The 15,342-nt window shown below is 36.0% G+C and overlaps 2 protein-coding genes across 3 annotated transcripts in view; both read left to right on the forward strand.

Moving 5' to 3' along the window:
* The window catches only part of LOC133297073 (exocyst complex component SEC6), a 34,121-nt gene extending 31,247 nt beyond the window's left edge, over positions 1 to 2,874 (forward strand). For both annotated transcript variants that reach the window (XM_061496138.1, XM_061496139.1), the window contains 6 exons: positions 276 to 345; positions 1,275 to 1,362; positions 1,459 to 1,548; positions 1,693 to 1,809; positions 2,050 to 2,112; positions 2,560 to 2,874. In XM_061496138.1, coding sequence (XP_061352122.1) covers positions 276 to 345; positions 1,275 to 1,362; positions 1,459 to 1,548; positions 1,693 to 1,809; positions 2,050 to 2,112; positions 2,560 to 2,691 — 560 coding nt within the window. In that variant the 3' untranslated portion in view covers positions 2,692 to 2,874. The remainder of the gene's footprint in view (positions 1 to 275; positions 346 to 1,274; positions 1,363 to 1,458; positions 1,549 to 1,692; positions 1,810 to 2,049; positions 2,113 to 2,559) is intronic.
* Positions 2,875 to 4,421: 1,547 nt separating this feature from the next.
* LOC133297066 (ethylene-responsive transcription factor LEP-like) lies at positions 4,422 to 4,847 on the forward strand. The gene has a single exon (XM_061496129.1). It carries the CDS (start codon positions 4,422 to 4,424, stop codon positions 4,845 to 4,847), a length of 426 nt encoding a protein of 141 aa, XP_061352113.1.
* The last annotated feature ends 10,495 nt before the right edge of the window (positions 4,848 to 15,342 follow it).

The following is a 15,342-nucleotide window of genomic DNA, read 5'->3' on the forward strand; positions in this document are numbered from 1 at the left end:
TAGGCTTGAAGATATTGTTAAGTGTTTGAATTGAAGTTTGTGTATAAATTTCAGTTGACTTTTATAGTACTTGATACTTGCTGCTAAGTAATTGGGTATTTGGGTTCATGTACCATTGTATCCAACATTGTCTTGTGCTATTGCTAAAGCTCAATGTATTGACAAGAAGTAAATTTACCATGTTTCCTATTATATCCATTCAATCATGTGCTTTTACACTTTATTTGATGTTTTTAATATGAAAATTGAGTTTCCTTTTGTTTTGCATGTATCAGAATGGAGCGAAGGGCAGGTTACTGAGTACTTGGTTGCAACATTTGGCGATTATTTTACTGATGTAAAAATGTGAGTCATTTTTCTGATCTCAGTAATTTGTTTTGTTTCTTAATCCTCATTTACCCTAATGCTTCTTTAAGCTTTCTCTGGTATCTGTGAAGATACTGGTAATCCTGAAAGCTTAATCTGTGAATCGAGGACCTAAATTCTGGTTTTATAAACACTGGAAATCATAGGGTTTATAACAAGGTTGTCAAACTCGTTGATGCTTCCTTGGATTGGACAAGGGAGATAGAAACATAAAATGATGAGTGAAGTTAGTTCTTCTTAGGATAAGGTAGTTAGAAGAGAGACGAAATAATATAGAGATTACAGAATCTCTTAGTAGGGAAGTAGTCATCAAATAGGATAGAGATATTCTGTTATCTCTTACTGGGGAAATAATTATCAATTAATATAGATATATTCTGTTATTGTCAGTCATTGTTCCTAATGCAGCCTGGCCGCATCAGTCCTTGTTCCAGATGCAACCTGCCCCATCAATTATTGTCCCGGATGTAGTCCGGCCCCGGTCTTTCTCCATATATATCCTTTCTCAAGGGTTTATTTCTATTCACCTTAAGCTGAGTAAGCTTTAGCTTAAGGGGAAGTATTGAAAATATTGTAAATAAGTTGATAATACTGTGAGGGATGAAGTTCCACGTCATTGAATTGTTGTTACGTAAATTGCTATAGTCAGTCTATATAAGAGCCTATTGATACTCATGGATTACGTCACATGTCTCTCATTTTCTCATCATTCAACATAACTGATAAAATTTAGCATACGTACTTGGTTTTGTTCCTAGCAGTTTAGCCATAATTTGCTATGTATAACATCTGAAGTTTATTTATGAAGTTGTTGGTGCGAATGCCTTCTTGCATTTATTTGAAATTTGATTGTTAAGTATTTAGTTCATTGTCAAAAACTAATTGTTTCAACTTTCCGTATATTAAAGGTACATTGAAGAAAGATCTTTTAGGAGATTTGTTGAAACCTGCCTGGAGGAGACAGTGGTTGTATATGTTGATCATCTTTTAACACAGGTTCTGATGTCAATAAAATAATTGTTGGTTTATGGACTAAATTTGTGCATATTTTCTTCAGTAACAGATTTCTTATAATTATAATTATAATTACAGAAAAACTACATTAAGGAAGAAACTATTGAACGGATGAGACTAGATGAGGAGGTTATCATGGACTTTTTTAGGGAGCATATCAGTGTTTCTGTGAGTTCTCTTTTAGACATTTTGTTACTGTTGTCCTCTAATGTGAATATTATGCCAGTCCCAGATCAACATGTTTATTAGCTGTTAATCTGGGCATACTTCGCCCAATTTTCTTACTCTTGTTTCCTTGGCATTCCGGATTAGAAAGTTGAAAATAGAGTGAGCATACTTAGCGACTTGAGGGAACTTGCTTCAGCAGAGAGCCTGGATACCTTCACACTTATCTATACAAATATACTCGAACATCAACCTGACTGCCCGGTAAAATTATGCCCATGATTTCAATGATTTATTCAATTCAATTTTTTCATTTGCAAATAGAAGTAATAGTTCTTCATGCATTTGAAATGTTTCTTACAGTGGGTTTTCTTAAGTTATTATAGTTTTATTTTTGGCTTAGGAAGTTAACTTTTAAAAGGATTTTATATTATTTAAAGCGCATGAAGATTTCTACCTCAGAGTTGTCGTGGTTGATGAATGTGTTTTTATCTGTAATTGTAGCCTGAAGTTGTCGAGAAACTTGTTGGTTTACGAGAAGGCATTCCTCGGAAGGATGCCAAGGAGGTAAATAAAATTCAGTGTCTATTTTGCTTAACATTGAACTCAAGAAATATATGTTCACGGGATAAGAATCTGAACTGTGCATTTATTTGGTTTTGTTTATTCAATTCTAACCAACTGACTGGAGGAGATTGTAAATATTCCTATTTTAGTGCATGAAAAACTCTCGGCTTAAAATAATTCACTAACCCATACAACCAACAATTAACACAGCTTGAATATTCCAGTGGATCTATTTTTGGAAGATTATCGTGTAAAAAATTGGCGACAACATACTGGACTCAATTTATATGGGCATAATTTTGGGAACCAGTTGTCCCAAACTTCTATAAGGGGAAGAAAGAGAGATATGATATATTTATTAATTTTGGTCATTAACTAAAACTTCTTTGCTGGAGAAATTATTTGGTTATTGATTTTGGAATTTGCAATGTTATTCTTGTGAATCAGGTTATACAAGAGTGCAAAGAGATATATGAAAATTCTCTTATTGATGGTAGACCTCCAAAGACAGGTTTTGTTTTTCCACGAGTGAAGTGCTTAACAGCATCTAAGGGAGGCATTTGGCGTAAACTCACTTGAAGTATGATACCATTCGCTTATTTATATAGTTTGTTTGGCTTTTTAAATTATTTGTTACTTGTGCATAAATCACAAAAGCTATGCTGTCCATAGGTGAGTTTAGTAAAATTCACATTAACATAAGTCGTTACTTCATGATTTCTTTGCAATTTATTCCGGCTACCATTTTCAGTTTCGCTGAGCGCAAAGTACGTATGATTGGAATCTTGGAATGTTTTTGGTTGTATGTGGGTTAGGATTATAATTGATGAAATTATCGGGACTTCAGTGGGGAAAAGAGAGAAAATTCTGAATAATATAATATTGATATATAATGTGTAATGATGTGCTACAAAATATAAATCATTAATTCTTATTTACAGTGGTATTAGACTTTTAATCTTAATTCAAGAAAAAAAGTAAATCTTGATATTAAAACAAAAGTTAGGAAGTGCACAAGATGGGTGTTTACAATTTGCTACAAAGCACTATTACCTTTCTCAAGTCTACTAACTTGGGAGTTGTGGAAGATTATAACAAACACATAATACAGTTGAGAAGGGTTAAAACCAGTTGTAGAATATAATTGAGAATAATTGAGGATCACTCTTCTTAACCGAGTCAAATATAACTAACGAGTAGATAAAACTTAAACTACGCAATGGGTAGCTTTTTAAAACACTTTTTTAAACTTGTAAAACTTAGACCAACACTTCAAAGGTGGTTTTAAAACATATTCGAATTTATGGAAGCTTAAGTTTTACAAACCTTGGTTGAGTTTTCCATTTGTAAAAACCAACATTAGAAATAAAAAGTAAAGAACAAAAGAGAAAAGACAACGTAATACTAGAGAAACTTAAACTGAAAATGTAGATCATAAAAATTAACAAAACGCTATGTTGTATAGGACATAAACTCCATGGATAGAAGTGTAAAAAGATTAAAGTTTCTTTTGTTATATGAGATAATTTTATTTTTTATACATACATAAAAATGTGTGAATTTTTTATTTTTTTCTTTATTTTTTTCATATGGCCCCATATGAGTTTCGTATATTTTTATGTATGTTTTAGAGATAATTTTATTTTCTATAACATGAAAAACATTAATTTCAACAGTAACTGCAAATGTATTAAAGCAACTAAAATAATGGAAGAGAGAGCTTAGCCAACATACTAGTGTTAATTCACCTCAAACCAAGTTGGCTACGTTCGGTCTTTTGCCCACTGTTTTTATCGGCTGTTGCCACTCATCAATAAAAAATTTCGGAGAAAAAAATTGATTCAAATTTTCTTAGTTCCATTAATCAAAAAGAATCCAAACCAAAAACTTTGTCCAGAGTTAAAAATCAAATCTAAAGAATTCAATTGGTTTAGTTTGATTCTTCTTTTCTTTTGTCTAATGTTTTAATGATTTAGAGAGAGACAAAACACCTGCATTAGCAAATCCATTGATTTACGCATTATGCCCACTTTAATCATGTAATTTGCGAGGAAAATAAGGAAAACAAGAAGAGATAACAACCATTAGAGAAACAAATCTATATTTTCTTATATTATACTCTATGATAGCTATGCGTCTTACCTGTTCTTATGTCTTCATGCACACTATTCATGGTTCCACATGCCTAGTGGAGTAAGAGACTAACTTTTAACAATTAAAATATGCCTCTTCAATCAACCTATAGGTTATATATGAGGGAACCCTTTCTTTCTGTCTATGGGGAAGCTCTGATTTCCAAGACCAACCCAATGGAAAACCTTCCTCCATTGATTTACAAAAAACCCATTAGAAGAACCTTAAGGCGATCTTCAAATTATCTTGGGGTCAGAAGAAGGCCATGGGGAAAGTATGCTGCGGAGATTAGGAATCCATATACCAAAGAGAGACACTGGCTAGGCACATTTGACACTGCTGAAGAGGCTGCCATAGCTTATGATCTTTCATCTATCAAGATATGTGGCATTGAAAATGCTCGAACAAATTTTCACTACCCTTTGATGTTTCCTCCATCTCCTTCTCTTCCACTGTCTTTGCCCCCACCACCCCCAACAACCCCCGAGTTGGAAGCAAGTGATATCAACGCAGTTGACGATATTATTGATGGTGATGATGAATCTCTTGTTATTGCTTCCATCTTGCAATCTTTTTCTTATTCCGGAAACTGCTCTCTTTAGCTTTTGGTTTTCATGAGATATAAATAGATGATCCTTATCACATGGTAGTAAGGAATTTTTTTTTTTTCTTAATTGCATTCAGAAGTTGTCCCTGAATTTAATGAGCAATTTCAAGTGCACAAGACTTTCTAATTTCGCAAATGCAAGGATGAGGGTTGATTTTGAATCCATGTCTTTCCCGTCTTATTACTAATACTTCTTTACGTAAATATTTGGATAAAACTAAAATACTGAAATTTTAAAATTTTATCCAAATATTTACCTATTTCATCACTTGAGCAGAACCTAAGTGGGCAAATACTCTTTGTACTTAAATATAAATTTTGTCATGAAGCAACATCCGTAACTCATTTGGCACAGAATCAGTATTTACTAGTTTATGTTGGAGTGTGATTTCATCAATGAGTTTAATGTTTTTCATATAGTAGGAGATAAAATTATCTTACACACACATAAAAGTGTGTAGAGCCCATGTACACCCATGTAAAGAGAAAAGAGAAAAAAAAATGGGTCATATATATTTTTATATGTGTGTAGGAAATAATTTTATCTCTTCCAACATGAGAAATATTAATCCTTTTTATTAATATAACCTGATATTATTTTAAAATGATTCTTAGTAACCTATTACTTTTAGTCTCTTACATGGTGAAGAGCTTAAAATCGAGCTGTTGTTGATTCTGGTGGACCTCTTCATTAAGGATTCTAATCAAAGAATTGATGGAATTATTGAAATATAAAACAATGTTAGCTGATACAGGACTGTACAAACTACAGAGAGACTAAATAAAATGTATTCTACTGTTTTATTTTATTTTTTTCACATTCTTGGCCCCAAGGAAGTATTGTTTCCTTAAAACAGAGACTTGTTTGATTAGTGTTTTTAAAAACAGTTTTTTAGTTTTCAGAACAAAAAAACAAATTAACTCGTTTGGTAAGAACTGTTTTGTCAAAAATATTTTGAAAACTATAACTGTTTTTTTGTTTTTAGAATCAAATTTAGAGAACAAATCTGAGGTGTTTTTGTTTTTTGTTTTGGTTTTTAACTTTCAACATCAACATCAACAACACCTTTATCCCAAATTAATTGGGGTTGGTGGTAGATGAACTCAAATGAAAGATACAAAAGGTTGAAAAAAGAAACATAAAAGTAAAAATAAAAAAAATAAATCGAATAGTAATAATATATATATATATATATATATATATATAAGTAAAAGTAAAAAAGAAAGGAAAAAGAAGAAGAGGGGAAACAAAGGGGAAAAGGACTAAAAAGGGACCACCTGGAACATAGGAATAACAACGGGTCTAACCCTCCACCATGCGTATAGCTTTTCTCCATTCTGTTCTAAGGCATACCGTCCGCTAATCTATATCTCACTCCATTAAATCTTGTTTTACTACCTTCCCCTAAGTAAGTTTCGATCTACCTCTACCTCTTTTTGTGTTGAGCTCTTGGTAACAAACTTTTATTCTTACGGGAGCATCCAGGGGCCTTCTCATTACGTGTCCGAACCACCTCAATCTATGTTCTCTCATCTTCTCAGCCACCGGTAGTACTCCTACCTTTCGTCGAATATCTTCATTTCTTATCTTATCCATCCTCGTATAACCACACATCCACCTTAACATCCTGATCTCTGCTACTCCCATTTTATGCTCATGTTGCCTATGTGCTGGCCAGCATTCAGCTCCATATAGCATTGCAGGTCTTACTGCTGTTTTATAGAAATTTCCTTTTAACTTAAGGGGGATTTTGCGGTCACACAAAAACCCAGATGCACTGCGCCATTTCATCCACCCTGCTCTGATTCTATGATTTACATCCTCATCAATCTCTCCACCTTTTTGCAAAATGGAGCCCAGGTATTTAAAAGCGTCTTTCTTGGGTACCTCTTGATCACTTAGATGCACGAGATCTTGGTCTACATCTCTTACTGTTATTGTAGACAGTGGGTGATATTATATCACTAATAGATTTGAACCCATGTATAAAGCAGAGGAGGTAGATGATCAGAATTATCACTGTGTAATTAAAAATATTAAAAACAGACTTACATGTCAGTGGCAGAATGATGAAACAGACAGAATGAAAGGATGAATATATGCAGTATAAGAGGAATTAAATCCGAGCCCACAGAACGTGTCTCCTTAAGACAATTTGCCCCCTCACTGATGCCTAAGGTTGATGGACACTTGACTCCCAGGATAGAACGGATTTCGTCTGAAGAATGGTGGCACTACCAATCAACAGCCCAAACGAACACAACAATATGCCAGAGGAAGTCACACCGGAGGATGAACAACAGTATGCAAAACCGGAAGAAGAAAAATTCCGGCAGAGTTTAAGTGCAGGAAAAATTGGATAGATTTCTGAAGGTGTCAGTGTCTATTTATAGACACTGACCGGTCACGATGAACAGTCGCCGGCGGCGAACCGCCGTGTCTGATGGCGGCGAACGGGTGCGACCGGTGACTGTTCCGACGAACAGATATTACCGGTGACCGGTTCAGCGAGCAGACACAACCGGTGACTGGTTCACGAAGGGAAAGAACCGGTTCGGTTCAATACTGCTCAAAAAACCGGCGGGTAGAAACGTTTTGGTTGGAGGGAAGCAAAAAATAATTTAACAAAAAATTATTTTTTATTACACACTATGAACCGAGCCGAGCCGAGCCGAGCCGGCCGGACGGACAGCGGCGGCGGCGCGCGCGTGTGTGGTGAACCAATGCTCACCTTGCTCTTCCCCCTACATAAAACATGTAGTGACCCAAGGGCCAATCTAAGAGAGGGAAGTGAGAGCTTATATACTCTCCCATTTCCTACTAATTGTCCAATGTGGGACTTGTTGAAACCCACACACCTCTTCATCTTCCCTTTTTCTCTTTTCTTTATTAACCCACTTCTTATTCATAACCAATGGATCATTGTACATTAATTCATTCATTAATTCCAACAATCCCCCACATGGATAAGAAGTCAAATCATCGTGACAAAATGCATAAGAGTATACATGCAAAGTGTAAATTCCTCAACGAGAAACAACTGCATCGAGATAGGTGGAGTTACCTTTGAACCTTCTCTAGTGAAAACCTATCGGATATACTCGGTCGATCGGTGGTCTAGGTCGACTTGAACCATCAACCTTTAGTGTATACCTAGACAATAGGAGTCACACAATTGCTTCTCTAGCATTGTTGGTCCTTTGTTGCGCCCATTTTGGCCGTGGGACACCTGCCTAGTTCTGCGAGTGTTTTAGAGAATCGGCCTTTAAAAATTCTCATAGAAGCGGCCCTCACTTCACACTCACATAGGTGATTTCTTGTGATGTAAATCACTATACATCATCTGAACACAACAGATTAAGAAATCATTAAAAGCCTTTATGCTTACCCTCATAAATACACTGTCTTGTCTTAGGAATGAGTATGAGTTTAAAAACTTCACAGTGTTTGAACAGTCAACCATCACTTAGTTGTCTCTTTGAACCTAGTTCATGGGATCTCCACTCTTCTAGGTAGAGTTACCGCAATGCTCAACAATTGATAGGCCTTAAACCCATTCCTTTCGACAAATTTTCAACCAACTCTCTAGGAATCCCTTTGGTTAACGGATCCGCTATGTTTTCCTTAGACTTAACATAGTCAATTGAAATGATTCCATTCGAGAGTAGTTGTCTTACGGTATCATGTCTACGACGTATGTGTCTAGACTTACCGTTATACATGACATTCTTGGCCCTTCCAATAGCTGCTTCGCTATCACAATGTATGCATACAGATGGTACCGGTCTTGGCCAATTAGGAACATCCTCAATAAACTTACGAAGCCATTCAGCTTCTTCACCGGCCTTATCTAAAGCAATAAATTCTGCTTCCATGGTTGACCTTGCAATGCAGGTTTGCTTGGACGATTTCCAAGACACAGCACCTCCACCAAGGGTGAACACATATCCACTTGTGGACCTAGTGTCGTTAGAGCCGGTGATCCAATTTGCATCACAATACCCTTCTATAACCGCGGGGTATTTCTCGTAATGCAAAGCATAATTCTGAGTATACTTCAAGTATCCCAAAACTCTTACCATAGCTTTCCAATGATTCTCATTTGGATTACTGGTAAAGCGACTTAACAGACTTACTGCATAAGCAATATCAGGTCTGGTGCAGTTCATAACATACATAAGGCTTCCCAACACTTGAGCATATAGCTTTTGTGCTGTAGCTTTATCAGTGTTCTTTAATAAACTCAAATTAGAATCTACAGGGTTCCTCACAGGAGTTATATTCAAACTCTTGAATTTCTCAAGAACCTTAACTATATAGTGAGCCTGTGATAATGCCAACCCTGCAGATGTTCTATGAATTTTAATTCCTAGGATAACGTCTGCTAACCCCATATCTTTCATCTCAAACTTACTTTTAAGTAATTGTTTAGTAGTATTAATCATTTGATTATTACTACCCATGATCAACATGTCGTCTACATAAAGACAGACAATGGCAAAACCTTTTTCAGTATTCCGAACATAGACACATTTGTCACATTCATTAATTCGAAAACCATTTGATAACATAACTTTGTCAAATTTTTCATGCCATTGTTTTGGAGCTTGCTTTAACCCGTAAAGGGATTTTATTAAGCGACAAACTTTCCGTTCTTGTCCTGGAACAACAAAACCTTCAGGTTGTTCTAAATATATCTCTTCGTCCAGGTCGCCGTTTAAAAAGGCAGTTTTCACATCCATTTGATGTATTTCTAATCCATTCAATGCAGCTACCGCGATCAACATCCTGATGGATGTGATCCTTGTAACGGGTGAATAAGTATCGAAGTAATCGAAACCTTCACGTTGCCTGTAGCCTTTTACCACAAGCCTTGCTTTATATTTATCAATAGTGCCATTCTCTTTCATTTTTCTTTTGAACACCCACTTACTTCCTAACGGCTTATTGCCAGGAGGAAGATTTACCAGTTCCCAAGTGTGGTTGGACAAGATAGACTCCATCTCACTATTGATAGCCTCTTCCCAGAATGGTCCTTCCGGGGACGTTATAGCTTCCTTATACGTCCAAGGTTCATTTTCCAATAAATATGTCATAAAATCAGGTCCAAAGGATGTGGCGGTCTTTTGCCTCTTGCTACGTCTAGGTTCATCTTCTATGTCCTCTACGGTATCAGTATCAGTTGTAGCATCTCGAGGTATCTCAACCTGATCATCATCATTACCACTTGATTCATGTTTTTTATTATACGAAAATATGTCTTCAAAGAAAGTAACTTCCCTTGATTCAATCACCGTATTAATATGTATATCTGAGACATCAGATTTATACACTAGAAAACGATAAGCACTACTATTAAGTGCATAACCGATGAATACACAATCTACGGTTTTAGGTCTGATTCTTAACCTTTTAGGTTTAGGAACCGCAACCTTAGCCAAACACCCCCACACTCTAAAGTATTTCAGGGATGGCTTCTTTCCTTTCCATATATCATATGGTATGCTTTTTATCTTTTTGTGGGGCATTCTATTAGTAATATAATTAGCCGTCAACATGGCTTCCCCCCACAAATTCTGTGGTGAACCGGACGTAATTAACATAGCATTCATCATCTTTTTCAGTGTCCGATTTTTCCTTTCTGCAATCCCATTTGATTGCGGTGAATAAGGAGCTGTTGTCTGGTGTATAATACCAGACTCTATACAGAATTCCTCGAAGGGGCCATCATATTCTCCCCCACGATCGCTCCTTACCATTTTAATTTTCTTGTTGAGTTGATTCTCAACTTCACTTTTATATTGCTTAAAAGCAACAATAGCTTCATCTTTACTATTGAGTAAGTACACATAACAATATCTACTGCAGTCATCAATAAATGTAATAAAATATTTCTTATTACCCCTAGATGGTGTAGATTTCATGTCACATATATCAGTATGTATTAAATCTAACAACTCGGTTGATCTTTCAACTGATTTAAAAGGTAATTTCGAAAATTTTGATTCAACACATACTTGGCACTTATTATTTAAACATTCAAATTTAGGTAATAAATCTAAATGTATTAAACTCTTAATGGACTTTAGATTAACATGTCCTAATCTACTATGCCATAAATTAGAAGACTCAAGCAAGTAGACAGAAGTAGTAGTATTATTAATAATATTGGAGTTGTTTACAGTCATCACATTCAGTTTGAAAAGGCTCCCACTAAGGTAGCCCTTTCCTACATACACATCATTCTTAGTAAGTACAAACTTATCAGAAACAAATACAAGTTTAAAGCCATTCTTGCTTAACAGAGATCCAGAGACTAAGTTCTTGCGAATATCAGGCACATGGAGCACATCATTCAGTGTCACTATCTTGCCAGATGTCATTTTCAAAACCACTTTGCCCACTCCTTCAACTTTTGAAGTAGATGAATTACCCATATAAAGTTTCTCATCATTATCAGTAGGAGTATAGGAGGAGAACATCCCCTTGTTTGAACAGACATGTCTGGTGGCACCAGTGTCCACCCACCATTCGTTGGAGTCTCCCATCAGATTGCACTCCATCACCACTGCTGCCAGATTCAGTTCTTCAACCTGATCAGCAATATCAACCATATTGGCTTGAGTGCTCTTCTTCTTCTTATTGAACTTTTGTGGCTTCCTCTGATCTTTCCTTTGTTCCTTCTTACAATCCTTTGCACGGTGGCCAGGATTCCCACAATTGAAACAGTTGCCTTTGAACTTTTTGCCCTTTCCTTGCTTAGCATTTCCATCTTCAGAATATTTCATCTTCTTTGACTTTGATCCCTCTTCAACTAAATTAGCTTTGGAGATCATAGGATTGTTCCCATTCCTCTTGTCAGACATCTTATTGTCTTCTTCTATTCTCAATCTGGTAACCAGATCTTCAAGTGTCAATTCCTTGCGCTTATGCTTCAGATAATTCTTGAAGTTTCTCCAAGAGTTTGGTAATTTCTCTATGAAAGAAGCAACTTGAAAAGACTCACTAAGAGACATTCCTTCTGCATGAATTTCATGCACAATCACTTGAAGTTCCTCAACTTGACTCACAACAGATTTGGAGTCTACCATCTTGAAGTCCAAGAATCTGCCAACTATGAATTTTTTCAAGGCAGCATCCTCAGTTTTATACTTCTTGTCCAGACTTTCCCAAAGTTCCTTACTAGTTTTCAGGGTACAGTACACATTATACAGTGAGTTGTCTAGAGCATTGAGAATATAGTTCCTGCAAAGGAAGTCAGAATGCTTAAAAGCATCAATGGCAGCAACCTTTTCCTTGTCAGACTCTTCTCCCTCTTTCAGTTTAGGAGCATCTTCCTTGAGGAAACGGTCTAGACTCAGAGTTGTCAAATAGAACAACATCTTATGTTGCCAGCGTTTGAAATTCGTTCCATTCAGTTTTTCAGGCTTGTCAGCATGCATTGGAACAGAGGCAGTAACATTGGCATTGCTAGTACTTACATTAGCCATTTCTGTTACACAAACAGAATCCGAAATTAATCACACAGATTAATTTATCACACAGATTAATAACCCTGATTAATCACACAGTAAATAAAACAGAAACAGTATATATAACGAAAAATAAATACTGATCACAGGTTCAAAAACACCGAAACTGTCTTAAGATTGTTAACGAAGACAATGGGTGATATTATATCACTAATAGATTTGAACCCATGTATAAAGCAGAGGAGGTAGATGATCAGAATTATCACTGTGTAATTAAAAATATTAAAAACAGACTTACTTGTCAGTGGCAGAATGATGAAACAGACAGAATGAAAGGATGAATATATGCAGTATAAGAGGAATTAAATCCGAGCCCACAGAACGTGTCTCCTTAAGACAATTTGCCCCCTCACTGATGCCTAAGGTTGATGGACACTTGACTCCCAGGATAGAACGGATTTCGTCTGAAGAATGGTGGCACTACCAATCAACAGCCCAAACGAACACAACAATATGCCAGAGGAAGTCACACCGGAGGATGAACAACAATATGCAAAACCGGAAGAAGAAAAATTCCGGCAGAGTTTAAGTGCAGGAAAAACTGGATAGATTTCTGAAGGTGTCAGTGTCTATTTATAGACACTGACCGGTCACGATGAACAGTCGCCGGCGGCGAACCGCCGTGTCTGATGGCGGCGAATGGGTGCGACCGGTGACTGTTCCGACGAACAGATATGACCGGTGACCGGTTCAGCGAGCAGACACAACCGGTGACTGGTTCACGAAGGGAAAGAACCGGTTCGGTTCAATACTGCTCAAAAAACCGGCGGGTAGAAACGTTTTGGTTGGAGGGAAGCAAAAAATAATTTAATAAAAAATTATTTTTTATTACACACTATGAACCGATCCAAGCCGAGCCGAGCCGAGCCGGCCGGACGGACGGCGGCGGCGGCGCGCGCGTGTGGTGAACCAATGCTCACCTAGCTCTTCCCTCTACATAAAACATGTAGTGACCCAAGGGCCAATCTAAGAGAGGGAAGTGGGAGCTTATATACTCTCCCATTTCCTACTAATTGTCCAATGTGGGACTTGTTGAAACCCACACACCTCTTCATCTTCCCTTTTTCTCTTTTCTTTATTAACCCACTTCTTATTCATAACCAATGGATCATTGTACATTAATTCATTCATTAATTCCAACACTTACCAGAGAAAACTCACACTTCAGATACTCAGTCTTGCTTCGACTTAATGTGAATCCTTTAGATTCTAATGTGCTTCTCCACAATTCAAGTTTTCTATTAACACCATCCTTGCTCTTATCAATAAGCACAATATCGTCTGCAAAAAGCATACACCATGGCACTACCTCTTGAATATCTTTTGTTAGTTCATCCATAACTAAGGTAAAGAGATAAGGACTTAGAGCTGACCCTTGGTGTACACCTACCGTGATAGGAAAATAACTTGATGTTCCGTTACAAGCTTTCACACATGTAGTAGCCTCATGATACATATCCTTGATTGCCTTTACATACTTTGATGGTACCTTTTTCTTCTCCAGAACCACCCATAAAACTTTCCTTGGAACCCTATCGTATGCATTCTCAAGGTCTATGAACACCATATGTAAGTCCTTCTTCTTTTCTCGATATCTTTCATTTAGTTGTCGCATCAAGAAAATGGCTTCCATGGTACATCTTCCTGACATAAATCCAAATTGATTTACAGAAACCTTGGTATCTCTCCTCAAGCGATGCTCAATAACTCTCTCCCACAACTTCATAGTATGGCTCATTAGCTTAATGCCTCTATAGTTTGAACAATTCTGTATATCTCCCTTGTTTCAAAAAGAAAAAAATATAGAAAATAACTGTTTTCATAACTAGTTTACAAAACAGTTTTAAGAACAAAAAAATCAGAACACAATCAAACAGACCTTTTTGTTTCACATTCTGAGCCCAATTTGAAACAACGTATTGCAAAGTTTAAAACAGAGAATAATAAGGAGGCATTATTTCTCACCTTTTGAGACTTCTCATGATTCAGCTAGCAATACAATTTATTTATTTATTTTCAAAATTTCTTCTAATATTTTTCGTGTCAACATAGATGTAAAACTGAAAGCAATGTAACTTGGAATTCAATTCAAAATCTCTTTTTTTGGTTTTTCAGAATTTTAATTGGCTTTGTACATAGTTTATATATGCCCATTTAAAATTTTCAAACTGATAATGAGGAAAGATACAACAATTATCAATTTTGATCTTCCTGTCACTCTAATGACATAAATCTTCGTTTATCCCAGCACAAACGCATATCGGAGAGTTACTAACTATTTGAATAAAAAATAACTATTATTTGTACATGTGAAATTATCAGTACATGGAAACTTATGACACGTGACAATATTAATGCATTTCTGAGGTGTCAAAGAATGAAGAAACAGCATGGATTAACACTTAACAGTACTAATGCTGTTGTTGACAATGGATAATATTTAAATTGTATTGGTTGACCCGAAATGTGGACACCCAACCGATCCGGTCTAAGGGTTGGGAGTTCAACCAAGAAATGAAAAAAAAACAAAAATTTGTACTACGGATCTATTTACATCTAATTCAAAAAAGTAAAAAAATTTGGGACTTAAATAAAAATGCAAATAAAAATCTGGATTTAAATAGAATTTTTTTTTCCATTTAGAAAAAAGGAATATTAACTTGGGTATTCCTATTGCACTGAAGAAATTTTCCAAGAAATGATGATTGAAATTTACAACACTTATCACTATAGTAACTCTGTTTCTTGTTATAATGCTTCAGAACTTTATATTTATTATATATTTAATTCAACTGATTCAACTAGTTGAATCCGTGATTCGTTAACCCAGTTTTTTGACTGACTCGATTATCTATCCAAGTTTGATAACATTGCATGGGATATAGAGAAACAATCTCTCAACTAAGCATTGGAGACACACAGTGGAATCACAAATATGCAAACCTAAGAGTGGTTAT

The sequence above is a fragment of the Gastrolobium bilobum genome, unplaced genomic scaffold, assembly GCF_033153095.1.
Source record: "Gastrolobium bilobum isolate Gb01-03AN ecotype WA unplaced genomic scaffold, APGP_CSIRO_Gbil_v1 utg17589, whole genome shotgun sequence".
Lineage (NCBI taxonomy): Eukaryota > Viridiplantae > Streptophyta > Magnoliopsida > Fabales > Fabaceae > Gastrolobium > Gastrolobium bilobum.